Below are 26,312 nucleotides of genomic sequence, written 5' to 3' on the forward strand. Positions count from 1 at the left end.
AGCACAGGTACAGAACTTGTTCATCCCAATTTAACAAGTACCCAACTCTCAGCCCTGCACAACTTGCCTTGCAGACCAGCTCATGCCCCCTCTCTCTACTCTTTCCATCAGTTTGTCCTGGCTCCTGGAGCAGCCAGAATCCAGCCTCAACATTCCTGCCACAGCCCACTGCTGGAGCTGCCCAGGCCACACGTCAGGGCTGCTCCTGCCCCCTTCTCCGTGGGGATGCTCTGGGATGCTCTGGGATGTTCTGGGATATTCTATCTGGCCTGTGCTTCCCCACACACAGCCCTGCTGCTCCTCATCTGGCATTCAGTGTTCCTTGCTGTTGGAACAGCTTCCAGGATAATCCCTGGGATACAGCAGGCTCTTGGGCACTCATCTGAAAATGCTTTCTGTGAAAATGCTGTGATACTTTCAGTCCCTGTTCTCGAGCTTTTACCCACTGGCCCTGTGCAGGAGGTGAGGGATTCAGAGCCCTCAGCCGGGCCCTGGGCAGACACTGCTGTACTTGTGTGCAGCTGTGACACTCACACTGACAACTCCCTCTGCCAGGGCGACTGGCAAAGTCCCTGCAGTCGCAGGGCGACTCCTCACTGGCTTCTTTTCGTTCTAGTTTCCTGTTCCTGAGCCCTGCCAAACTTTTCACCTGGATGCCATATGGCTTGGGATCCCTTTCCAGCTGGTGTAATCCGACACGGCTCCCTCCAGCGTGCCCTGGCTTTGATGTAATCGCTGCTGGCCGAAAGCTGCAAGACCCTGCCAAAAACACAACAGCAGCACAAGTTCCTTCCCCATTTTAGTTTCTTTTTCCCTGTCTGTGAATGTATCAAGACATACGAGGACGGTGCATTGGATCTGCTACTTTTGACAGCTCTGATGGCGGCATCCATGTAAGATCACGGGATCTACAGGGATCTACAGTGCAACTTTCTGCAGTGGTCTCAGGAGCTGCACAAAACCTTGGAAAAGACTTTCCAGAGAAGTCCAGCACTGTTCGTGTCTCTGCATTGCATCTGTCTGTGTGCCACAGATCACTGGAGGTCATCCCATGGATGAGGCAGAATTCCAGATTTCCAGGATCTTTTTATTTAATTGTGTATTTCCTCTGTACCTTCTGACAAGGAAGGCCGGTGCTCAGGATCTGGCAGAGCTTTTGCCATTCCAGCTGCATCCCCGCCTGGTGAAGTTTGCCACAGAGGAGACTTGAGAGGAGTGACCCGTGAGCCCAGCGTCACCCCGGCTGTGCCCAGGCTGTGTCCCTGTGAGCGGCCGGGACACGCGGACCCCCGGGCAGAGCAGCAGTGACTGATCTGTCGCTTCTCGGGGTTCTCCGGCAGAGTCACCGGGCAGGTTCCTTCCGCAGCGGGTCCGCCTGAGCTGCGGGAGACTCCGGGGCACCGCAGGGACCCCAGAGCCCCGGCTCCGCTCCAGGGCTGTTCGCTGGTCCAGCATCGCCCCCCGCCCGCTGTCCCCTCTCGGCACGGTGCCATCGCCGTGTGCGCCGCGCCTGCGGGGCCGGGACCGCTCCCCGCGGGCCCCGCTCCTGGGGACACCGCCGGGGGCAGGGGCCGGGACAGAGCAGGGGACAGAGAAGGGGATAGAGCCTGGGATAGAGCCCGGGGACAGAGCCCGAGGGACACAGCCCGGGTGCCCGGAGGTGCCGCTCCCCGCGGGAGGCAGCGCCCGCCCCGCCCCGTCCCGCGCCCCGGCTGCGCGCAGGTTGGGCACGACGGGCACCGCCCGGCCTTGGCCCCGCCGTGTGCCCCGGGTCGTGCAGTGCCGCGGGGACACGGGGACAGCCGTGCCGTGCCGTGCCGTGCCCACACAGGGACAGCCGTGCCGTGAGCACACAGGAACAGCCGGGCCGTGCCGTGCCGTGCCGGACCGAGCCGCGGGAACAGCCGTGCCGTGCCGTGCCCACACAGGGACAGCCGTGCCGTGCCGTGCCCACACAGGGACAGCCGTGCCGTGCCGTGCCGTGCCGTGCCGTGCCGTGCCGTGCCGTGCCGTGCCGTGCCCACACAGGGACAGCCGTGCCGTGCCGTGCCGTGCCGTGCCGTGCCGTGGGACGGCGCCGCCGGGCGGGCGCGGGAGCGCGCGGGTTCGGGCGCGGGAGCGCGCCCCACCGCCTGGCGTTGCCCTTTTAAGAGCGGCGCGAGGCGGCCGTGACGTCGCGCGCGCAGAGCGCTATCCCGGCGCGCCCGCCCGCCCGCACAGCCGGGAGCGGCGGCGGCACCGCGGAGCGCCCGGACCCGCCCCGGCCACCGGCCCCGCCGAGCCCCGCACGGCCCGCAGCGCAGCGCCCCGCCGGCACCGCCGCCCTGCCATGCGCCGCGGCCCGGCGCCAGCCTCCGCCGGCGGGAGCCGTCCCGGCAGCAGCAGCAGCAGCAGCAGCGCGGCGGCGGGCGAGCGCTGAGCCGCGGCCCCGCGGGGCGCGGATGTTCGCGGGCTGCCCGCGCCGGGAGCTCTCGCCGCGCTGACGGGGCGGGCCCGGCGCCCCGCTCGCCGCAGCGCCCCGCGCCCGCCCCCGGGCTCCCCGCAGCGCCGCCGCTCCCGGCCGCGCTTCCGCCCGCGCCATGGCGGGGAAGGCGGCGGCGGCCGGCGCCGGGGTGCTCCTGGTCACCGCCAACGTCGGCTCGCTCTTCGACGATGTGAGTACCGGGACACCGGGGGCTCCGCGGGCGCGGCTGCCGCCCCGAGCGCGGGGCTGCGGGGCCCGGTGCCGTCCCGGCCGTGCCCGCGCCTCCCGGGGCCGAGGATCTCTGCCGGATCCCGGGGCCGGGGCTCTCCGCCGAGCCCGGGGCGGTGGCACAGCCCTGGGAGCGCCGCTGCCGTGCCCTGTCCCCGCGGTGACACCGTGTGACACCGCCCGGAGCGCCCTGCCCGCCTCCCGGCGCTCCTCCCCGGCCGCGGGCACGGTGTGACACCGAAATGCGGCGTAATTTGTGTGCGGGGTGCTGCGAGTGCAAAGCTCGGGAGCGTTCCTCATCCCGGCAGACGGGGCACGAGCCGCCGCGGGCGCGGGGAGCGCTCGGTCCGGTCCGGTCCGGTTCGGTTCGGTGCGGGGCTCCGGCCGTGGCCCGGCCCGCAGCCCGACACTGCCCCCGAGCCGCTCCGAGCCCCGGGCCGAGCAGGGCGGGGAGCTGTCCCGGGTTTGCTCTGATGAAGTGAGGCACATCTGGCCGCAGTGGGGTCCAGGCTCGCTCTGTGGCTTAGGACGGGCTTTGCTCAGAGCCCGGCGCACGGAGCCCCGGGGTGCAGCGACCAGGGGCCGCTTGCTCTGGTCTGCAGAGTCTGCTTTGCTTTTTGTCACTTTCTGACGGTTCCCACTGGGATTGTAACAGCTGTAGTCCAAGAAATTAAGTTGCCTTTTACTGTTGTCACCACTTAGTTTCACACTTAAGCGTGCCACTTTGTATTCAATGAGCGCTGTGAAAATGTTCATTTCTAGTGATTTTCATGGCTGTGGCCTTGGGCACACACAGTATGTGATGCCGGCGTGTTCCGCGGGGTTTCAGCAGGTGGCTCCTGCCTTTTCCCTGCCCTGGGGCTGCAGCCCAGGGGTGACACGTCGGTGTCACCGAGCTTGTCACCCCTGAGCCCGGCGGTGGGATCCCTGCCAGCCCCGGCCGCTCCCTGCTGCCCCTCTCGCTATCCCTGTGCCACAGGGACCACGCTTCAGTTCTGAACAGACTTGCCGTGAGAAATTGGGTTTTCTCTGGCGGCACAACCGGCGTGTTTGGCTCGGTGTCTCCGCGGTGGGGAATGGGAGGGCTGCTCTGCACGGCTGTGGCTGTGGTGAGCCCGGGTGCCTCCTGGCCGGGCTCCGGGGGTTGCTCTGCTGCACCTGGGGGCAGGAAGGGTGACACGAACCGGGCTGGGGACTAGGCTCTCGGGCTGTGTGTGGGAGCTGTCAGTGCTGCTCCGCTGCTGGCCCTTCCCCTGCCGTCGAGGAAGGTGTTTCTGTGCTGTGACTGGAATGATTTCAGTCCCGGACAAGGACTTGCTTTGATGTCAGAGCTGGGCTGGAAAGCCACTGGCCATCCCTTAGCTCTGGTTTTCTATTTCTGCTGTCAGTGGGTGATGTGTAATTACAGGCTGCACTCTGGGTCGGGTGTGCCTGACCTGGCGGCAGGGTAGCAGTGAGTGCTGCACAGGGCAGTGCCAGGGCAGGTGCCCACCCTGACACAGCCCTGCTGCCCCCCGTGGGGTCCCACCTGCCTGGGCAGCGTTCCCACCAGTGTTCCCAGCTGGAGCTCCGGGCAGGGCCCCTGTGACAGGCTGCTCTGCCTGTCCCTCTCCAGCTGTTCCCTGAGTGCTGCTGTGGGGCAGCACCATGGTTTGCACTCCAGGTGTGCTTTGTGTCAGCACTTTGTGTGCAAGTGCTCTTGAGACCAGCATTTTATAGCTTTAAATTATATATATATATATATATATATATATATATATATATATATATGTATGTATGTATATATATATATATATATATGTATATATGTATGTATGTATATATAATGTTATATATATATATTATAGCTCCTTTGCCTGGTGGAACTGTCTTTCCTAGATCTGTGGTGTTGCTGACCTGCCTGTACTTTACAAAGAGGAGAAAATAGCTTTTTTTGCTCTCTGGTTGCCAGAAGCAGGTTATGATAACACATGAGTTTCTCCTGCCAGCCATCCCCATTCACTAATTGCCTGTTGCAGTGATGACCTGGGAGCTCATGAATAAACATGGCAAAGTGAAGAGGGACTGAGCTGGGTTCTTTTCTTTCCTCTAGTAGTTTTGCTGCTTCATTAAAAATGTTAGTGGTGTATTAGATCTTCAAATATTCTTCCAAGTTACATGAATATGTGCATCTCATGAATATAAATGTGTATGATTTTTGGTATCTTTGTGTTTACTTAAGCATTTATTTAATGCTTTTCTTCCTATAGGAGCATTTCCTGGTTTTGTTACAGCATACACAGTAAAAGAAGATGGAGCTCAGGCTACCCATGAGTCACTCTCTCTCTTCCCTCTCTTCTGATGCCCCTGCCTGTGGCAGGGGAGTTCAATTAGATGATATTTAAAAGTCCCAACCTGTGATCCCCTCTCCTCCCTCTTTCTCTCCCTCCCTGATTCCTCACTTCCTTGCCTCCTCTCTCTGCATGGACAGGATTTCACGTGTACCCTGCAATGAGCTGAGTGCTGTGGTGGGCACAGAACCCATTTGCCTGGCACTGTGCTGCTTTTGCTGTACAGGGGTTTAATTTATGTCCTTAATTTATGGGTTTTTCCAGTCTGCTAGTCCCCTTCATTCTGCTCAGCTGTCTCTGGACAGTGCTGCTGTTTCTCCTGTGCCAGGCCCTGGAGAAAGGTTCCCTCAGCTCGTGGCCAGTGCAGACAGGAGCTGTGGCTGCTCCTGGGGCAGGTGCAGAATCTGCAGTCCTGCTGCTGGGGCTGCCAGTCCTGTTGCCCTGTGCTGTGTGTCTGGGCGCAGGCTCAAACACTGGACAAGCTCCCTGGTGTCACAGTCAGCCAGGTCTGACTCCAGGTGACTTTGCCAATCTTTGGTTCAGAGTCTCCATGAAGGTCTTCAGGGAAAGGATTTCTGAATGCCCAGCAGCCATACCTGTGCAGGTTCTGACATTTCCCCCTGGGTTGGAAAACAGTTCCTTTGTTCCAGCTGTCTTTGAAATTGCAGTGTGTGAGCCTAAATCGGGTCAGAGCTTCCAAAACCCTCCCACCTTCGTGCTCTGGATGTGTGCAATTCCTAAGTTGTCAGAACAGGTGTGCAGTGATGCCAAGGCAGGTAAAAGCTTACCAGAGCCTGTCACTGTATTAGTGAGAAGAGAAGGAGGGAGAGGTGCCCAGGGCTGTGGGGACTCCCAGCACTGCTCCCTGCCTGTGCCCCTGTCCTGGCCCTGGTGTGGCACTGAGCTCTGAGCTGCCAGGGTGGCCTTCAGCTCCCCATCTGGGTGAGTGTGTCCCTTTCCACACAGCACACAGGGCAGGGATGGAGCTGCCTCTTTCACACCCTGTTTGTACTGTTATTATGAATAATTTATTCTTTAATTCTGAGTATGAACCTGAAGTATTCTTCTGTTAGAAGCTGAAGTCTATCAATTGAATTTGAAGTAGAAATAGTTCCCATAACAATTTTTCAAAGCAGCCTGCCTTTCTGATGGGTGGTGATCACAGTGCAGTCTCTGTTTATCATGTCTGATGCTGATTTTCTGATTCTGAAGCAGTGGGTGTAAGTTTGTTTTGGTATTGGACATCTGTATTGGTATTAGCTGATAACTATAAAAGGTTTTTTGGCTTTCATTTTGTTTTTCTCTATTTTTTTCCCCATGAATAAATATTTGAATTTTGTGGAACGTTTCAAATGTGTTAGGATGGGAAATGTATTTAGCTGGGCTTTTGATTTCTGAATAAGCATTTAGAGTAGCATGTTGAAATTACAGCTATGAGATTGAGTGAAAGGGGATGTTTGATTCATTGTGACTTGTCTAAAGTTGTTGAGCTGAGGCACGGGCCGGCAGTGCTGGTGCTGGCTGGAGTGGGAGGGGAGCAGCCGGGCAGTGCAGGTGAGGTGGTGTCACCCAGCCCAGGTGATTGCCTGGTCTCTGCAGTGTGCACAGCCCGGGGCTGTGTGCTCCGGAGCAGTGGCACAGCCGGCCAGGGACGAGGGTTTTCCAGTGTTCTCTGCGATGGGAGCTGCAGGAATGAGCAAACACCAGCTTCTCTTTGTCTGCCTCTGCACTCTGTGCTTTCTAGTTTCTGCTCCTTTCCGGCTCTGCTTTCTGGGTTTGTTTTTTTGCTGTTGTGGGAGGGGCCACGTTAGTTTCCTAAGTCTTGTTGCTGCCGTCTGTTTGTTTGGTTTTCTGTGGCACTCTCGAGTGTTTTCCTTTCAGTTTCTGCCATACTCGTGTTTGTTGTGTTTCAGGAGGTTTTCCCGTTTGACTCCTGTGCAGGAGCTGGAACTTTGGAGTGTCCCTGGCTCTGTGTGCCCTGCAGTGTGATGCTGTGGGAAGGATTTTGGTTTAAATCCCTCCCTGCTGCCTGTACTCAGTGCTGGGGCTCTGGGCAGCTGAGTGGGAAGAGGAAATCAGGGACTGAAGGACCTTGGAAGACAAACTGCTTTAGGTGTGGCTCTGGAAAGTCTCCACCACCCTGCACAGGGTCAGCCACTCTGGCTGTAGCTTTGCCCTGTCCTCTGCCCCCAAACCCTTACTGGAATTGGAAGGAAAAAAGAGAACAAGTCAGGCAGCCAGGTGTGATACAAGCCAGTTGTAGCCTTTTAGTGTGGGAAGCTCTCAAAACACATCTGTGTTAGTGTAGGTTAATATTTATTCCATATTCTCTGTATTTTATTCTTTGTGGAGAACAGGAAGTGGTCTTGGGAAAGCAGAACCCTCTGACTTCAGTGGCTGCTTGAATGGCCTGTCAGAGCCCTTTAGTCCTTCTGGCATCTCCATTACTGAAGTGGCATCTTCCCCTGCATGGAATTCCCATGGAAACATGTTATTTCTCATATTGTGGAGAAGGTCACATTAAGTACAATAATCATTATTCTGGGGAAGAGCAAGTATTAAAAGTAAAATATTACTTTGGCTTCTTTTCTTCCAATGGTGTGTAGTAGTTATTCAACACTCTTAGCACTACTATCAGTATTTGCACACAATTTTAAAATGTAAATATTTTATTTAATCACTTTAATTTCTAACTTTTCCTGCTATTGGCAAAACCTGAAGTTACAGCATGTAGTGAAGCAAACAAAAGTGTTCATTGTTCTTGTATGATATTTGGAGTCAGATATAATTGATGGTTTTTCATTAATGTCTTCAAGTCGTTAAGCACTCATCTCCATGAGTCAGTCAGCTGTAACAAACGATATCCTTGAGACAGAACAGTAAAGCTGAGGAAGGCAGTTCACCTGTGCTGGTGTCACAGGGTTTGTTCTCTCCTGGTACCCTGGGGGGGTTCCAGCAGCTCCTGGGCTGTGTCACTGACACAGAGATGTTTGTCACCCTGCAGCACAGCTGAGAACTCTGGGCTGTGACTGTCACCCTGCAGCTCAGCTGAGCCCCCTGGGCTGTGGCTGTCCCTGGCACCTGTGTGTGACTGTCCCTGGTACCTGTGTGCTCCTCACCCTGCAGCTCAGCTGAGCCCCCTGGGCTGTGGCTGTCCCTGGCACCTGTGTGTGGCTGTCCCTGGCACCTGGCTGTGACTGTCCCTGGCACCTGTGTGTGGCTGTCCCTGACACCTGGCTGTGACTGTCCCTGGCACCTGTGACTGTCCCTGGTACCTGTGTGCTCCTCACCCTGCAGCCCAGCTGAGCCCCCTGGGCTGTGATTCACAGGACCCAAGGCTCAGGGATGTGGTTACAAGTACCACATGTACAGCTTTCCTTTCCCTTGTGCATTGTCAGTGGAAGGATTTTCCCTTCAGGTTTTGGTTTGTCCACAGTAAAGCAGCTTCTGGTCTTTTCTTGTGCTGTTTCCCCAGTTGGTGAAAAGCTCTCCCACCTCTGTTCCTTGCCAAATCCTGCAATTGCCCAGGACTGTCCAACCCTCAAAACAGCCTGGGTTAAAAACACCTGCCTTCAGGGAAAAAGGTGAGTTCCAGGAGGAGTGGTGGGAGTGCTGGGCTGGCCCTGGAAGTCAGGGCTCAGTTTGCATTCAGCCAGAGCATCCCCAAGAGGTCCCTGGACAGCTCCCCTCCCCGGGGCACTGCCATGCTCAGGCTGCAGCACAGCATCCCTGCCCAGAGGGAGCAGTTTGGAGGATTTGGAAGGATGTCTGGAGGGTGTGAGCTGGAGCTGGTGCAGTGATGGCAGGTGAGCAGGGCCCTGCAGCTGGAGCAGCTGTGCAGACAGGAGCTGGCAATGGCTGTTCCCTGGGCTGTGCTGCAGAGAGCAGAGCAGCACAGCCTGTGTGGGCAGGCAGCACCCTGCCCTTCTGGAGACACCCCTGGCCAAGGCTCAGGTAACCAGAGCTGTGTGAGCCTCCTGCCTCTCTGAGCTTCTTGGCTTGAGCAGCTCAGGGCAAAACCAGCTCCCCGTGGCTGTGGGAGTGAGCAGCAGCAGGGAAAGATGCTCTGTGCTCTGCTGAGGTGACAGACAGTGTTTACAGGATGTGGATAACGTCACCTTCTCTCAAACCTGCCCCTTGGTACAGGCCTTGCTCTCATTCTCACAGCCTCTGGTGCCATGGGAGCCCAGCACCAAAACCTGTTTGGTGTACTCTGCCTGGGGTAGAGCTGCCTCTACATGTTCACTCCTCGCTTTCCATTTCCCACTGCACTCTTGAAAAGAAGTTTTTAATTGTCCTGGAATGCTTGAATGTGTTGGCAAGGCACTGTGTGCACTGGGGTGGGTGAACAGTGAGAGCACACAGCATTGGGAGTAGCACCTATTCTGAATTCTTTCACTAAAGCCTTTAAAGTGTGTGGTGGGAGCTGGTTTTGAAGCTTTGTGTTTTCTTGGTGTGGAAATCTCTCCAAGTTTAGAGGCTTTACCAATCCTTCTGGAAAAGCAAAACCCGTTTTCCTGTAGGAGCAGCTCAGAGCTGTATGCTGAGCTCTGTGTCAAGTGAATATGAAAAGAAATGGTACAGAAATCACTTGAACAAAGTCTGTACTCATGAAACACCATCAGCCAGCATTGGCTCTGTTTAAATTGCTTCAGGATTTTTATTTAAGGACAGAATTTGTGCTGTTCTCAGACCCTCTGGCAGAGAAGACCTTTCTGTGCACTCCTGGGCAGACAGCTGTCACTGGGTCCAGCACTGCAGCACATTTGCACAAAAAAGGTTCCCTTTGACAAGAGCATTGGTTGGTTGTGTCCCTGACCTAAAAACCTTCAAGATGTTTTTAAAAACCATGTGTTCAGAGAGAAACTTTTGATCTAGAATTCTTATTGTGCTTTTTATTGGAGGAATAAATTGAAAAACTGTTTGGGTATTTTTTATGTTTATTTTTAACTCCAAATGCCGCCAGGCACATGAAGTCAAGAACTGGGTGGGACAGTGTGATGGGATCAACCCACACACTTCAGAGAACTGGATGTGACCCAAAAATCTTCTGCTAAAACAAGTTTATTTTCATGAGCTGGCAGTGTTGTTTTTCTGGGCTCCACTGCTCACCAGGCTCTGAAGCCAGTTCTCATTTGTCTTGTGGGACAGCCTTTTAGCAAAAAGGGAACAAACCCCTTCTCCTCAGCTCTCCTTACTAAATATCAAAGTATTTGTTATTTGTGACCATTGTGCACCTTCTACTGATACCAGAAAAGAAAGATCTGTAGTTCTTCCCACTTTTTCCTGAATTATAAGGATGTTGTGGACCTGCCTGTTCTTGCAGGCTGTTACTGTCACTGAGTGTTACAGAAAGCTGTCTGCCAGCGTGGATGAAGGCAGAACTTGTCAGTCAGGTGAAGGGAGAATCCTTGATAAACAGATGAATCTCAGTGCAAGACTTGACTGTGTTTCTTAAAAAGAATGAACTTCTGTGAACATTGTGTTGTTTGATGGAAGTGCCTGTTAGACAGGTGAGGGTGGGAGCAGTGCAGGGAAGGCCCATCAGGAAATGCCAGGGATTGTGGTGTGTCCATTGCTGGAGGTGCTGGGGAGCCAGCTGGGCAGACTGAGCTCTTGGGGACTCTACCAGACTCTGCACGTTTTTCCCTTGGATTTCTTTGCTGCTGATGCCATTGCCTGCATTTCCAGCACCTGCTAGGGATGACAGCATATTTCTGTGTTCATTGTTTTGTGGCAAATCCTCGTTCCCTTATCTGCCTTTGTTGTGGGTGTGGAGCATTTCCAGATGCTTTGCAGAGTGACTGGTCCAGGAACTGGATTGTGTGCATGCTTTCCTAAAAACTGGAGGAAAACCATGCATGTTGTCTGTCAGCTTGTAAAGTCTCTAAATATTGTGAAAGTTTCCTCGTGCCCTCTTAGTGTGTGGGAACAGGAATCTCCATGTCAGGCTCGCAGCTCTGATGGGTTTTGTTTGTTTGCTTTTCTGTTGACGTTTCAGTAGCAAATAAATTCCCTGTTCCCAATTACTTTAGGAGTGGGAAAGAGCCAGGAGAGCATTCCAAGTGCCTGGGACAGTGAGGCAGTGGATCTGCAGGGCTTGCTGGCAGCTGGTGTGGCATTTACCCCAAAATGGAGCTGCAGAATGTGCTGGGAAGCGATTCCAAAGCAGAGGAACTGCTGCACTTGTACCATTATTCCAGATTTACCCGTGTTTGCAGCATTGCTGGGTTTGGCCTGGAGCATGATTGGTCCCAACAGCTGTGCTGGGAGCTGGGAACAGACACCACGGGATAGAGGGAAAAGAGAGTGTTCCTGTTGGTGCACGTGTTTGTTCAGTGCCCGTGCCATGCACAGCGCTGGGCTGTCCCGGCAGGACCGGGAGGAGTCTGGAACAGGAGCTCCATGGGGATGGGATGGGATGTGGAACAGGAGCTCCATGGGGATGGGATGTGGAACAGGAGCTCCATGGTGATGGGGATTGGATGGGATGTGGAACACGGGTTCCGTGGTGATGGGGATGGGGATGGGATGGTATGTGGAACACGGGTTCCATGGGGATGGGATGGGATGGGATGGGATGGGATGTGGAACAGGAGCTCCATGAGGATGGGATGGGATGTGGAACACGGGTTCCATGGGGATGGGATGGGGATGGGATGTGGAACAGAGGTTCCATGGCTCTGGGGATGGGATGGGATGTGGAACACGGGTTCCGTGGTTCCAGGTCTCCATGGTCAGGGCACTCCCCCGCTCCTGGTGGTTTCCTGGGCAGCTGAAAGTCAAACAAAGTCTCTGTGCATCAATATTCTGTAGTATATTGCAGGATGTGCTGGCTGTTCAGGGATCTCAAACAGGAGCAAAGAGTGAACTGGGCTCAGGTAGTATTTGTGATTAATTAACGTTATGGTGCCTGGAGAGCCCAGGTACACCTGGCAGTATAAATGCATTGTAAATGATAGTGTGTACTGGGGAGACAAGGTTTCAATATGGGAAAACAAACTGTTTGTAAAACCCCACTAAACTTCGGTGCCTGGTGCAGAACCTGGAGTACAGAGAGTGTCTTACCTTGTGGAAAAAGTACACAGAGATGCCAGAGGACGTGGCGTGAGCAGAGCTGTGAGCAGAGCTCAGTGTGCCGTGTGAGCCCAGTCTGGGCTCCTGCTGCTGCCTTGCTCGGCCTTACAGAGCCTGGCTGCTCTGTGCTGCTCCTTCCCCCTGCTGCAGGCAGGAATGGAGGCGAGATTGCTCCAGGGAGTGCTGCCCCATCAGCAGTGGCCGTGCTCTGCTGCTGCTTGTTTGCACGTTAATTGATCAGTTAGTTAATGAGTCCCCTGTTAGCTGCTGTGCTGTTGAGGGGCAGAGCTCTCTGGGGTGTCCTCTCTCCAGACTGCCTGACGTTGGCTCCTCTAATAAACTGCAGAGCCCGAACAAGGCATGAGCAGAACTGTGCTGCTTTCCCTGAGCAGTGTTTCCAACTTTCACTGGAATTTATCACTGCATCTTGTTTACTTCTCTGAGTGTTCTTTGCAAACAGCTGCATTGGGTTTGACCTCAAGGAAAAGGAGGCAATGTGCAATTTCTGCTCTACCTAATTTTGTGTAATTTAATGTTTTTTGAAATGTGTCTGCTGTCCTTGCTTGGCGAGGCCCCCTTCAATCTCCAGCCCTGTGTGCCATCCGTGAACTGGATTTTTTTAGTTTTTTTTCTCAAGTCACTGCTCTTCACTCAGCCAGACATTCCCAGCAGTGACTTTGTGAGCACAGCCCTTCTTGGGGGAAGCTGCTGGGAGCAGAGGGTGAGCCCAGAGCTCTGCAGCTCCATCACGGAGCACTGGAGATAGCAGGGAAATGAAAACATGCCAGCTCCTGGATTTTTACCAAGTAACTGCTAGTTTTGGTAGTTCAACAGTGTTTAGGACTAGCATGTCTAGAATAGACCTTTTTTAAATTTGTCAAGCAGAATGTGTTATTTTCAAGATAAACCAAGTTTAATACTCTGCTCGTTTTTAAACCTGACAGATAGCTCAGGGTAAAAGCCCCAAGCCCAACTGCTGTACTCTTCCTTTAGGATGGTTTTTCAGTTGCTTTGTTGCAGCAATGTGTGTCTCTCGTGCTGCTGTCAGCCCCTCCTGCCTGTCAGGGAGATGAACTGTCACATCTCTGTGTTTAGTGAGCAGCAAGGTGAGAGTGCAGTCCTCAGGTCATGGATTCCGTGTTTTGAGCTGCTGACCCTCACAGTTGTACAGATGATTCTGTCCAAGGCTGTGTGGGTTCCTGTGCTCCTGCTGATGCCAGTGCTGAGCCCTGGGTGCTCCTGTCACCCTGGCACTGGGTACCAGGGCTGTGCTGGGGCTCTGGGCTCAGCCTGGGTGGCCCAGCTGCTGACCTGACTGATCCCTGAGAGCATCACACCTTGGTGCTTTGAGTGTTAGAGTGAGCTCAGTGACAATGATGTGAAATTATTTATGCAGGTTTTGACCTTAACATGGCTGCTCCACATCTTGCATAAATTAGTGGCTTTTCATTAAATATTGCAGAAAAACTGTGGTTGTGTACAAAGGAAGACAGGAAAGGAAAGATGACAGGACTAGTATCTGGTCTCACTGGTTTATCAGCTCTATTTAATTTTTTTTATTGGCTGATTAACATGATGCTGTTACATCCAGTAATTTTTTTAATGGGAGATTTCATAAGGTTTATCTATGTAAATAACTTCAGTGAGCCCTCAAGCCTCTTGGTGCAAAGAAAACAAACAGGATTTTCCACAAATACAAGCAGTGAAGCCAGAGTAGGTGTATTCAGAGTGAAATTGAGGATTGGGTTGGAGGATAAGCTGTGCATTATTCAGGAGGGAAGTAGGAAACACTGCAGTGAAACTGTGAATTCTCTCACCCTTCTGCATAAGGATAACCCACAAAGGTGATGTTTTCCTATATCTGCAAATATTTATTATGTTAGATGGACTGATGTTTTAAACAAAGTAAAGCTCTTGCTGAAATTTAGTGAAAGTTTCCATATGGAAACTATGTCAAATATAATCAAAGCAGGCAGGCAAACTATTAATAACTGTTCTTAGCAAATCTTTTTGGTTTGATGAGGTTTTGATGAGATCTTTATGTGTTAGGGATTAATATGCATTTTTTCACTGAAATGACTTTTACTCTCAAATTGTAGAAATGACTGGAAAGGTGATTGTGTGAAGATGATCTCACTGCATCACTGGCCACGTGTGTTTCAAATTCTGCCATCCCATTCCCACGCTCCTGGGGCCTCTCCCTGATGTTCTGAGTTACAGCAAATAATGTGCATTTCCAGCTGATCCTCAGGCACCAGTGCTGTGACTGCAGTTAGCAGCTGCCTGAAAGTGCTGCTGCGTTTTATTTTCTTTTTTTTCCTGAGCTGTCTCCTTGGACAGCCTTCTGAAAAGGGATAAACAGAGTTTGACACTCTGGTGCAGTGTTTTGGTTGTATTTTGTTTGCCTTCATCAATCCTGTGCATGGATGTTCCTGAGGGCAGTGAGTGTTCAGGTGAGGGCTGCAGTGGCAGGAACAAGGATGTGCCCCTGGTGAAACAGGAGGACTGGCCAGAGGCTGGTTTGGACTGGCAGGGTGCAGTGGTTGCTAACTCTTACACAGCAGCTTTTTCCCATGGATTTCTGTAGTGCAATCCAGTGCAGGGAGATACCTAGCAGGATAAAAACTGAAATTTTGGGGTTTTTTCATCTTCCACAAATGTCCTTTTGTGCCAAAGGGCTGAAATTCTGATAAATCCTTCTCTTTAGAAAGTGGCCTCAGCAGCAGCTGTCCCTGGGACATGCTGCATCCTAAGAGATGAATTCTGCAGTGAAATTACTGCCAGCCAAAGCTCCAGGTGCAGGCTTTGTGGCAGGTACAGTGGGATGTGTCTGGGGTGCATTTTGTGCAATAGAATTTGCTGGGCAGGAAACAGCCTCCTTCATTCAGAGTTTGTGTTCATCCAATTGGACCTGATTCCTTCTTTTTTTTTTTTTTTTTCTCTTCCAGCCTTCCTCTGGCTTCCCCCCTCTGTCTGCCCTGCTTAGGGCAGTGCCCTGCCAGCAGATCCTTCCTTTCCTCGGGTCACAGGAGGCCAGGGCACAGCCCCGGGGCTCTGCCAGGCTGTGTGCTGGAGATGCAGGTCTCCCTGGCAGGGAGGAGGGATGGCAGCAGGGCTTTTACTGAGGGCTGTCCCAGGTGACTGTCCCTCTCCTGGAAGGCTGCAGCACATTGGACTTGTCCCACAAGCTGCTCCCTGTGCTGGCTCTCAGGTGCCAGCCCAGCATGTTTTATTGATGTGCTTTGGGGCTCAGCCTGGTTTCAGGTGTGCCAGCAGACAGGCTTTACACGTCTTCAGTGTTCTGCCCTGGGTTTGCAGCACAGCCTGTGGGTTGCTTTATGCTGTCACCTTCATTCTTATCTCACCTAATTAACTCCCAGGCATTGCAGAGCCCTTGGCAATGGTGCTTCCAGCTCTCCTGGCATCTGCTTTCCCTCAGCAATTTAATCTGCTGAGAACAGAAATATTTGATTTAAAATTCCACAGCCAGTGTATGGGAATGTAGGTGACATTTATCAGAGGCCAGCTGTGATGTTGTGGTTCCTTCTGAACTCTGAAAGCTGTTGCAGAATGTTTGTATGGGCTGACAGCAATGAGACATGGGTGGGGGAAGGAGAGAGAGACACAGAGAAAGTGAGACAGACTGTTTTAAATTATTCAGGAGTGAGAACCTCACAGAAACAGAGCTGCTGGATTTTAGAATCTACAGTTGACTGTTAGTTGGTATCACGTGTGAGATGAATGTGAAGATTTCCATCAAGGATGGATTTAAAGGCTGCTCTGGCTGCTGGTTAAGCCAGGCTTGGCTCTGTAGCTGCTGGGCTTGTGGCACTGTGGGGAGCACGGGAGGCCAAGGAGAGAAAGGCTGTTTGCAGTGTCCTGGGTGAGGCTGTGGTGCTGTGCCAGGGGACAGGACTCGGGGCACACACAGCACTGTGACCCTGCTTTAGGCTGCCCTGCACCCAGAGGCACAGGAGGGGTGGGATGGAAGGGACCCCATGGCTCTGCACTGCCCCAAAGCTGACCTTGGACATGTCCTGGGGCAGCCACAGCTGCTCTGGGCACCTGTGCCAGCCCTGCCCACCCTGCCACGGAAGGATTTCTCCTAAACACCCTGAATCTGCTCTCTGGCAGTGGGAGCCATGCCCTGTCCTTCATCCCAGTCCCTCCCCAGCTCCCAGAGCCCCTCCTGGCACTGGAAGGGGCTCTGAGCTCTGCTTGGGTCCCTCTCTTCCTGAGCTGAGCAGCCCCAGTGCTCCCAGCCTGGGGTCAGCAGAGAAGCCTCCTCCAGACATTGCTCAGGGTTTGGCAGCACTGGCTCCTTAAAGGCAAACTCCTGCTTTTTTCCTGTCCATGGAGTATCTCGTGTATCTGGACTTCACAGAATTTATAATGTGACTGATTGCATATTTCCCCCTTTTCCTTTGGATGAGGAAATGTACAGTATGATGTTTAAACTGGATTAATTAATTGGAATAGTTGCCATTCTTGTTACTGATATACATCCTTAAAACTGGACTGATTAAAAGTCTTTTGAAATCAATGGGTAAATTGAAACCAGGTCCAGTAAATGGAGATAATATTCTTTCTTCTGTAAAATTCAGGGCTTGTGTGGAGGGTGTCTGTCACTGGCTGTGAGGACATGCAGAGGGACCTGACCTGACCTGGGATATCCAGACTCAGCTGCTGAGGGCCATGGCTTTGTATTCATTTGCTTTTTATACTAAAGATGTTCTTGGGAAATTTAGTGGTTTCTTAATTCAAAACCATCCTGTTGCCTGGTCTTTCAATATCTCCTACTGATGGTTGGAATACCAAGCTTTTTGCAAAGCTGTGCAGAGAATGTATTAATCTGGGATGGTTTTTTGTTAAGTCTTCTATGCAGGAATATTATTTTTTTCTCTTTTTATCTAGATATCTTCTTTTGTACATGTCCTCATTTTCACACTGTACCATCCTTTCTCTTAGCATTTTTCTTGCTGTTCACCTAGCAGAAGAGCAATAGAACTCTAATTTTCAGTGCCTTGTACTAAAATAGGACAAATCTTTCAGAAGCACCCCAGTGACATTTTCTTCTGGGCTTTGGAAGACTGGGAGCAGGCTGAGCTTTGCATCATGAGCACCAAGGCTTGCTGGGTTTGTGGGGAGCCTGCAGCATTCCTGGCTTTGAGCAATTGCTGTGTGGGGCTGAGATAGGCAATGGAATGAGTTCTGAATACATGTCCCATCCATCAGGATTAATTGTCCCTAGGCAAGATCTCGTGTGAATGAGTTCAAGTGGAGCTTTATGGAATTCCCTGGGATACAAGGCAGTGCTCTCTGTGGGTGTTTGCTCCATGAAAAAGGAGTTTCCTCCTGTGGTGCTGTGGGGCAGGCAGGCTGGCAGCCCTGGGTGATGGATCTCTGCTGCCCATGGAGTTATAATCAGGAGTTATTTCAGGGCTCCTCACAGGGCTGGGGGTGTGGGAGATCTGTGGGACTGCCTGGTGCCATCTCTGTGGTAACCACAGCTCTGCCTCCCATGGAAAAGGGGTTTTTAGAAAGGAAAGTATTTTTAGCTTGAGCTGCAGCAGCTGGGAAGGTGGAGGGGCCAAACCAGGACTGGCAAAATCTTTTCAGGATTTCCCTACTCTGGATTTGAGCATGGATCCCAGGCTTGCAGTGCCTTGCATCCCTCCCCAAGCTGTGCTGGGTCCCTGCAGTGCCTCTGGCCAGCTGTGCAGGACAGCAGCTGTGTGCTGCCTTTGGCTGGGTTATGTGTGTGTGCAGCTCGGGTTTATCCATCCATGTGTGCAGCTCGGGTTTATCTATCCATGTGCAGCTCAGGTTTATTTATCCATGTGTAGCTCGGATTTGTGTGTGTGCAGCTCAGATTTGTCCATCCATGTGCAGCTCAGGTTTATCCTCTGGCCAGCTGTGCAGGGCAGCAGCTGTGTGCTGCCTTTGGCTGGGTTTATCCATATGTGCAGCTCAGGTTTATTTGTGTGTGCAGCTCAGGTTTATCCATATGTGCAGCTCAGGTTTATTTGTGTGTGCAGCTCAGGTTTATCCATATGTGCAGGTCAGGTCTGTGTGCAGCTCAGGTTTATCCATGTCCAGCTCAGGTGATGTACAGCAGGATTGTGAGCTGCCTGCTGGCTGCTTCCCTGCTCTTAGTAAGGCTGAGGAGTTTGAGACTCAGAGGGAATTCAGCATTTCCTGAGGTCTGAAGTCAGTCAGGGAAGTGCTTGGGGTTAATGCTCCCTAAGGAACACCAGAAGCTGCAGCTGGGGCTGTTCCAGGCTGGCATTTCCCTGTTTCCTGGATGGAGTTCAGTGCACTGCTCTGCAGCCTGGCAGAGCTGTTGGCCTGATGTTCACATCTGTTCTGGCTTTGCCTGGCCACTGAGTGCTTGGTGTCTCTGGGGGAATCATGTACCTTGGATAATTCGGGGGGGTGCAGGTTAAAATGCTCCCAAAGCTCCAAAATGGACTTGGAGACCAAGTCCTCAATATTTTTATTGATATATAAAAATTAATTTAATTGGTATGTTTGCTCTGTTTCCTGTGGTGGAAATGCCTGTTTAATGTTTAATATCTTACAAGATCTGACACTTAGTTAAAAACTCTGCCTTTGCACTTTTGTGCTGCTTGTAGCAGTGGTTTTGGGAAGTGCCTGTTGGTTTTGAGCAGTGTTCAGGCTCCCTCGAGTTTGGGCTAATACCTGTCTGAGGCTGGAGTGTATCTCTCCTGCTGCTTTCCTAGAGAAGATCCAGCAGCCTCACCCCTCTCAACAGTAAGGGGAAGAAATCAGGATTTTGTTCTTTGTTTTGCCAACAAGAATTGATAGGAAGGAATGTTTTGGGATTGAGCCTTCTGAAAGGAAGTAAGACCTTGATGAGATGTTTGCCCAGGTACAGAGGACACCAAGGCTTTGTGCAGGTGAGTGTTTGTAACTGTTTACCGTGGATGAAGCTTTGGCCAGGGGGAGCAATGATGCTTTTCTCTCTCTTCCTGTTAATGGCTGGTGTGTCTCAGCCCCACTGAAGAGCTCTGAGGAGCAGGCACTGCCTTCAACACTGCAATTTGTTCTGGAAACCTGGGGCTGCTTCCAGGATCACCTCTGGTGGAGTTAGAGGGTGTTTCCTGAGTGACCTTGACTCTGAGTTTTCAGGCTACTGAGTGAAGTGGTTTTGTCTCTAGTTTTGTGGTTGTGTTGGAATTGCTAGTGAAGAATTAAAAAAAAAGAAGTAATCTATACTTATCAGAGTTTTCTAGGAAACTCCTTAAAAATACTAATGAAACTGGGTTTTTAATAATTAAAAAATGAAAATACTCCCTTTTGTAAATATGGAATGATGATCTTAGACCCTTCTTGCTTGTACTTTAACCAAATAATAATCCAGCCTGAAATGGCAGATAATTGGCAGTAAAATGGATTTAATTAACTTTTGACTTTATCAACTTGCCTGGCTTTTACAAGTCAGTGAAATCTCCCCTCGGTATTGGCAGTGCTAGTTTTGGTACACACTTGTTTCTGCTGCAGTGCCCTGCAAGCTGCAGGGTGTTGCTGTGTCCCCTCGGTGTTAATTCATTAATTAATCCCAGCAGCACCACGGGCTGTCAGCAAGAAGTGGCACTCAGAAACCTGCCAGTGCCAGAGTTTGCACCTCAGGGACTTTAATTCCTCACAGCAGACAGAGATCCACAGGTGAGCACCCACCCCATGTGTGTAGGTGTTATATACATACATACATACATATATATATATATATATATATACATATATATATATATACACATACATATATATACATACATACACACACACATACAGATGTACAGGCACAGTGCTCCTTTGGGCTCAGTGCATTTGCAGCCTGTAGCTGGAACCAGTGCTGGCCCTGAGCACCATTCCTACCAGCCTGTAGCTAGACTCAGGGTTAATTAATTCATGGCTAATTTTATCTGTGTCTGGGATTTGAGAGTCTGCCCGTGTACACTCCTGTGGTTGGGCTGTAAATGGGATTACAGCTGGAGAGTGCCAGCTGGGGTGTGTGATCTGGGTCCCTCACTGGCAGCCCGGCTGTGGGACGTGCCAGGAGAAGCCCAGGCTGGTGCTGCCCAGGGAGCCCCAGCTGGAATCTGTTCTCACCCTGGCTGTTTTCTGGCTGTCAAGCTGCACAAAAGGCTCTGGCTGAGGATGCCCCAGAGCTGTGCTGTCCCTGGCTGTGGGTAAAGCCAGGTCCCTGCTCCCTGGGGACTGCCTGGCTCCACAGGACCCAGCTCCTCTTCCTCTGGCTCTGAGTCCCTGTCACATTCCTGGTTTGGGGCTGGGGGCCCTGGGGCAGCACAGGCAGCCACACCTGTTCAGGTGAGGAGACTCAGAGCCAGGGCAGGCTCCAGAGCCCTCAGGAGAGCTCACAGCTTCATCATTCTGTGTTCTGCTCTCTGGTCTGATCACTGGCTAACATCCTCTTGGTAGTTAAAGACTGCAAATGGGAATGTCCAGGGAAATTCTGGAGCTAACATGGGTCAGATGTTTGGTGTGCCTTTAAGGGTCTCTGACAGCCAGTTATGGTTGAAAACAAGAGCAGGTCTGTTCTATTTTCCATGTTCTAAGCTGTGCCCTGTCACTTTGAGCTCTCTGCTCTGAAAATAGAGTAAGTGGCAAGGCAGGTGAGCTGGCACAGCTCAGTGGCAGCACCTCCACAGTGTGCTTGTCACACAGGACACCTGGGTGAAAAATGAGCTCCTGAGCCCTGGAAAAGGAATGCAAAAAACTTGATGTGTTGCTATGGAATTTGGGAGAATGTTTGAAGCATCTGTTTTGATGTTATTGGTGACTTCTGAAGTTGGACAATGGATGGGGATGGATGTAGTTAATCCCAGTGTATCAAACCTTCTTTTTAGTTTTGAGTAGAAATATAAAACTGGTGCATTGATAAATAATTCCAGTTAGTTTTATTAACCTTTATCTGCAATTGAGTAAATTTTGTGTTACTATGGAAAATATCTGTGTGAAAACTTAAGAGGGAAACCAAATCCAGTGGGGTACGTAAGCACAGGGCAGGAAGAGAATTTTCACTTGTTCAGTTGTTTCCCTAAAACACTGAGTGAAGTACCCTCACTTGTACTTTGCTTTAGGACTATAGAAAGTATTCCAGGAGCCCAGTACAGGTCTTTTTTGAGGGAGGAAATTCTGTTTCTCACATGCATCTGAGGTTTAGATCAGCGTTGATCACCTGTGGAACCTGCTCCTTGTCCCTGTGTGTGTCAGGGGCTTTGGGGGGGACTTTGGCTGTGGCCAGGCTGTGCTCTGTGTGGCACACTGGTGACACTGGTGGCACGCTGGTGACACACTGGTGGCACACTGCTGGCATGGGGGCCATGGCTGTGCTGCACTGCTGCTCTTCCAGGAGGGCTGGAATTGGTGAGACACCAACACTTTAGTGCTGAGAATGAAATCCTGTCAAGGCTGGGAACAGTTGCTGTTGTTTAAACTAAACTAACATGATGGTGAATTATTTGCTGTAGGTTTTGACAGTTTCCATAACTCTCTTCCTGTGGAATGGGCTGTGGATTGTGTTGGTTTGTCAGTGCAGGGAAGTGTGGCACAGAGCAGCAATCAGTGCAGAGGGGATGCCCAGGGCTGAGGTGGAGGCTCCTGAGCTGCTGGCTGTGTTCCCCTCCTCCTGCTGCCTGTGGCTCTCTTGGGAGGCACCATCCTGAATTTAAGGACAGTTTTATCCTTTTTAAATAAAATCACCATATTTCAGTGTAAGTATTTACTTCCAGAGCTCTCCTAGAGCAGCACAAAGAGCCTGTGCAGCTGTCCCTGTGTGTCCCACACCTGCAGTGGTCCCCAGGTGCATCCTCATGGCAGCCAGTGGTGAGCCCACTGCAGCTCCATCTCCTTCAGGTGACCAAACTCAAGGTGGCTTTTCCCAGTGTAACCCACAATTCATTTGGGATGTTTCAAAATGAAAAAAATGTCATGGAGAAAAAGTCACTGAAGTTGTCCTTACTTTTTCTCAGAGTTTAACTGAAGCCTGAAGCCCATTTTCCTAAACAGGAAAAGAGCCATTCCAGCACCATGAGGAATGTTGATACTAGGTGAAGTGCACTTCCTTGTGACAGAGAAAAATAGAGGTGTTACCTCACTGCAAACAGGATATCTCTGAATAGTTAGGTTTAAATATACAATATTTTCCATAGTGGCTTTGAGTTTCTGGAGCCACGGCCACAGGATGGATTCTGGCTGCAGTAGAGTTCCTGCTGGTCAGGGGGGTTCCCACTGACCCTTCACAATGCCACACATTTGGTTTAGTGCTGGACCAAGCCTGCTTGGATAGACCTGTCCATAATGTGTTAGTCAGGTGGGATTTTGTGCTTGGCTTTTGAAATCCCTGGCACCCAGAACAGGGATCACAGCAGCTGCAGTGTCCCAGGGCAGTGCAGGCTGCTCCCCAGCCTGGGGTCCCTCCCTTCCTGGGGACACACCTCACTGCTGATTGCAGGGGGATTGGGCATGGAGAGGGTTTTTCAGCTGAGGATGTCTCTGCTCTGTTCCTCCAGTCTGTCCTGGCAGCAGCAGTGGATGGTGAATATTGTATAACAAAGGGAGTGATTTTCTCTGAACACTTCTCCTTCTGATAAGCAGGTCCCAGAGTGCATGCTCTGACTTGCAGCTTGATTTTCAAGCATGTGCTTATTCTGTATATTCTTATATATTATAATTGTGGCAACAGACCTGAGGTCAGGAGATCTGAGTCTTTCTCATTTGTTTTCTGGCTGTAATACCTAAAGAACACCTGACTCGTGTTTTCAGGTTCCTGTGAGCAGTGCAGTGTGCCAGGCTGTGTGTGCAGTGGGCTGGGAGGAGTTCAGTAGCTCTGGGGAATGGGTGCAGCAATTCTCTTGCTGCACTCTTCTCTCATCTGAGCAGGACATGGTTACAATGAGCAAAAACATTCTGGAGCTGCAGCTTCTAAATTGCAACTGTCTGTTCCTGGCTGTGTCTTGTGAGTAATGCTGTAGATGGGGTAGAAAAGCAAAGTGCCATTTAATGAGTTGGGGGGAAACACTTCTAGGTGTTGTACATATTTTTTATTTGTTTTTTCTTTTGTTGTTGTTCCTTTACCTGTGGGTTTGTATATTGCTAAGCCTTGTCATTTTTGTTCTGCTCTCTGTGTGTGAAGCTTTCTGCCCTGCTGCTGCCTTGCTCAGGTTCTTGCCTTGCCCCTGGGACTGGGGAGGTTTCCCCACCTTGTCTGGGCTGTGCTCCCACAGACCCTGTCTGGCCTCCCACATTCAGTCTGTCACAGGTCTTTGCTCTTGTCCTGTCTCTTCATTTAGTCCATTTTCCATTATTTTGAGGATAAGCTGCCTCACTTCATGTAAAGCCCTGCTCAGCCTCGCCAAGACATTTTGTGTCAATAGTGGGAAACTGACTCCTGCTTGCTTGCTTTGTTTATTTGTTTTTGGCCAAAGCTTCCTGTCTTGATTGCTCTCACACTGGATTTGCCAGGAGATGTTTTTGCTCTATTGCTGGACAAAGCCTTGTGGAAATCTACAGAACTTTCGGGGGACACTGTAAAACTTTGGGAGGATTGGACAGGCTGTGTACCCAAACAACAGCCTTGTATGCTGGCTTCAGCCTGCTGAGCTCCCTGCACTCCTGCATTCCTCACAGTTAGAACCATTTTCACATGCATTTGCATATATAAAATACATGTGTGTGTCTGTAGTTAGTCAGTTGGGGCAGAGGCTGCAGTGCCTGTGCTGGCACACTGGGTGCCAGGGCACCCTCCTCGCTGTCATTTGGGTGTCACAGAACTGGGGATGAGGGAGTGTCCCAGTTGGAGCTGGTGCTTTGGCAAGCTCCAGCATCTCCTTTCCCAACAGGTGTTTGAGTGGGAACAGCCCCAGGGCTGCAGCATCCCATCTGGGCTCAGCGCTGCTCTGTGCCCCTGTCCTGGGAGCAGGGCAGGGTCTGGGGACACAGCTGGAGTTACTGCACTGTGTGTCACAGGCTCTGCCTGAGGTGCTGCTTGGGGTTTGAGTGAGTCTCACTGCCAGGGAGCTGTGGGCTGGGCAGTGAGCAGGAGCACTGGGCAGTGTGTGCTGGGCTCTGGGCAGTGCGTGCTGGGCTCTGGGCAGTGTGGGCATTCCCAAAATAAAACCATGTACAGGCTCTCAGAGTCTGAGGTGCTGTTTGGGGTTTATGAGTGAGTCTCACTGCCGGGGAGCTGTGGGCTGGTCAGTGAGCAGGAGCACTGGGCAGTGTGTGCTGGGCTCTGGGCAGTGTGTGCTGGGCTCTGGGCAGTGTGTGCTGGGCTCTGGGCAGTGTGGGCATTCCCAAAATAAAAGAACACACAGGCTCTCAGAGCTGAGCAGGGTGCTGTGGGGCTGCAGTGCTGCCAGGGCACCTCTCTGATCCCTGCAGGCTTTTGTTGCTTTGGGCATTTTTAAAGTTGATTTTCAGCAGTGGTGGTTTTTCCCCCCAGCTGAAGAGAAGCTGTGGCCTCCCTGTGGGCTGTTGTGCAGGTCTGTGCTAGCAGGGTGTTCATCAGCAGTGCAGGCTGACACTCCTGCTGCTGCTGTCTGCTGGTGTTTCCTTCCTTCACAGTCTATATTTAGTGTTGAGCTGCGTTCACTGTGGCACAGGCTGCAGGCTGCTCGCTCTCGAGCCAAAGGAAACTGTTCTCTTTAAGGATAAGAGTGAACAAGGGGCAGGATTTCCTGTGGAAACGCACCCACAGGAGAGCTGAGTTCCACTTTGAAGTTAATGGCAGAAAAGGCAAAGTGAAACCCTGAAGAGTTCATGTGCACAAGAACGAGTTTTATTTTGCCTGGTGAAGGAAAACTGTCTCTAGTTTTGTGGTTGTGTTGGAGCTGCAAATGAATAATTAAAAAAAAAAAGTAATCTATAGTTATCAGAGTTTTCTAGGAAACTCCTTAAAAATACTAATGAAACTGGGTTTTTTGTAATTAAAAAATGAAAATGCTCCCTTTTGTAAATATGGAATGATGCTCTTAGACCCTTCTTGCTCATACTTTAACCAAATAATAATCCAGCCTGGAATGGCAGATAACTGGCAGTAAAATTGATTTAATTAACTCTTGACTTTATCAACTTGCCTGGCTTTTACAAGTCAGTGAAATCTGGGGCAGGGGTGAGGAAGGGTCTGGGCAGGGGTGCAGGGTGGGCAGAGCCCCAGCTCAGGCACACCTGTGCCAGGTGAGGGAGCTGTGCTGTCCCCATGTCCCCATTAACCAGGGGCTGGCTCTGGCAGGGTTTGGAGCACACCTCTGCCAGGTGAGGGGAGCTGTGCTGTCCCCATGTCCCCATTAACCAGGGGCTGGCTCTGGCAGGGTTTGGGAGCACACCTGTGCCAGGTGAGGGGAGCTGTGCTGTCCCCATGTCCCCATTAACCAGGGGCTGGCTCTGGCAGGGTTTGGGAGCACACCTGTGCCAGGTGAGGGAGCTGTGCTGTCCCCATGTCCCCATTAACCAGGGGCTGGCTCTGGCAGGGTTTGGAGCACACCTGTGCCAGGTGAGGGGAGCTGTGCCTGCTGCCCCCTGCTCCTCCCAGCAGTGCTGAGCTGCTGCTCCTCCCTGGCACTGCAGGAACCCCAGGAATTAATGTAGTGTTGCACAAATCACTCTGGAATGTATTTATTGTTTCATCTCATGTGTTTACTCTTTATTTCCTTTTTTCATGAAAGCTGCCAAAATTCCATTTTATAGTATAAAATGCTCTTTCAAAACCTCCTGTGTTTGGGACTTTTGCTTGCTTTTGCAGTGTAACAAGGGGACTGAGCCCTGCTGTATTACTGTGAGGTGTATTCTGATGAAATCAGAAACACTCACTGTACACCCAGATTTTATGTACAGGAGCCCAAGGACCTAACAACAATACAATAGCAGGCTCTTTTCTGGAACTGGGGCCCAAACACAATCCCTAAGATTTATGTACTCAGAATAAATCTGTGGAGATACCAGCATTCCAGACATCGAAAAATCCCTGTTTCAGTATTGCTGCTTATTTGGATTTCCAAATGAATATAAATGCCAGATGTAAATGTACATTATTTTAACAGCAGCAGTAATGTGTCTGTGTATTTCATTTGAGATTTTGCTTCTGCTGAAGCTGCCTGGATGAAACACTTCACAAAGGGCTGCACACATCTCTGCCAATTTATTTCTTTCTAAGCTTGTCTCTCTGCCAG

At 51.3% G+C, this 26,312-nt stretch overlaps 1 protein-coding gene across 2 annotated transcripts in view; it reads left to right on the top strand.

Annotated features, from left to right (window-relative positions):
• Positions 1-2,490: 2,490 nt before the first annotated feature.
• Positions 2,491-26,312, top strand: part of INPP5A (inositol polyphosphate-5-phosphatase A) — a 166,317-nt gene continuing 142,495 nt past the window's right edge. For both annotated transcript variants that reach the window (XM_056494986.1, XM_056494987.1), the window contains exon 1: positions 2,491-2,654. In XM_056494986.1, the coding sequence (XP_056350961.1) occupies positions 2,580-2,654 (75 nt within the window). In that variant the 5' untranslated portion in view covers positions 2,491-2,579. The remainder of the gene's footprint in view (positions 2,655-26,312) is intronic.

The sequence above is a fragment of the Oenanthe melanoleuca genome, chromosome 6, assembly GCF_029582105.1.
Source record: "Oenanthe melanoleuca isolate GR-GAL-2019-014 chromosome 6, OMel1.0, whole genome shotgun sequence".
Taxonomy (NCBI): domain Eukaryota; kingdom Metazoa; phylum Chordata; class Aves; order Passeriformes; family Muscicapidae; genus Oenanthe; species Oenanthe melanoleuca.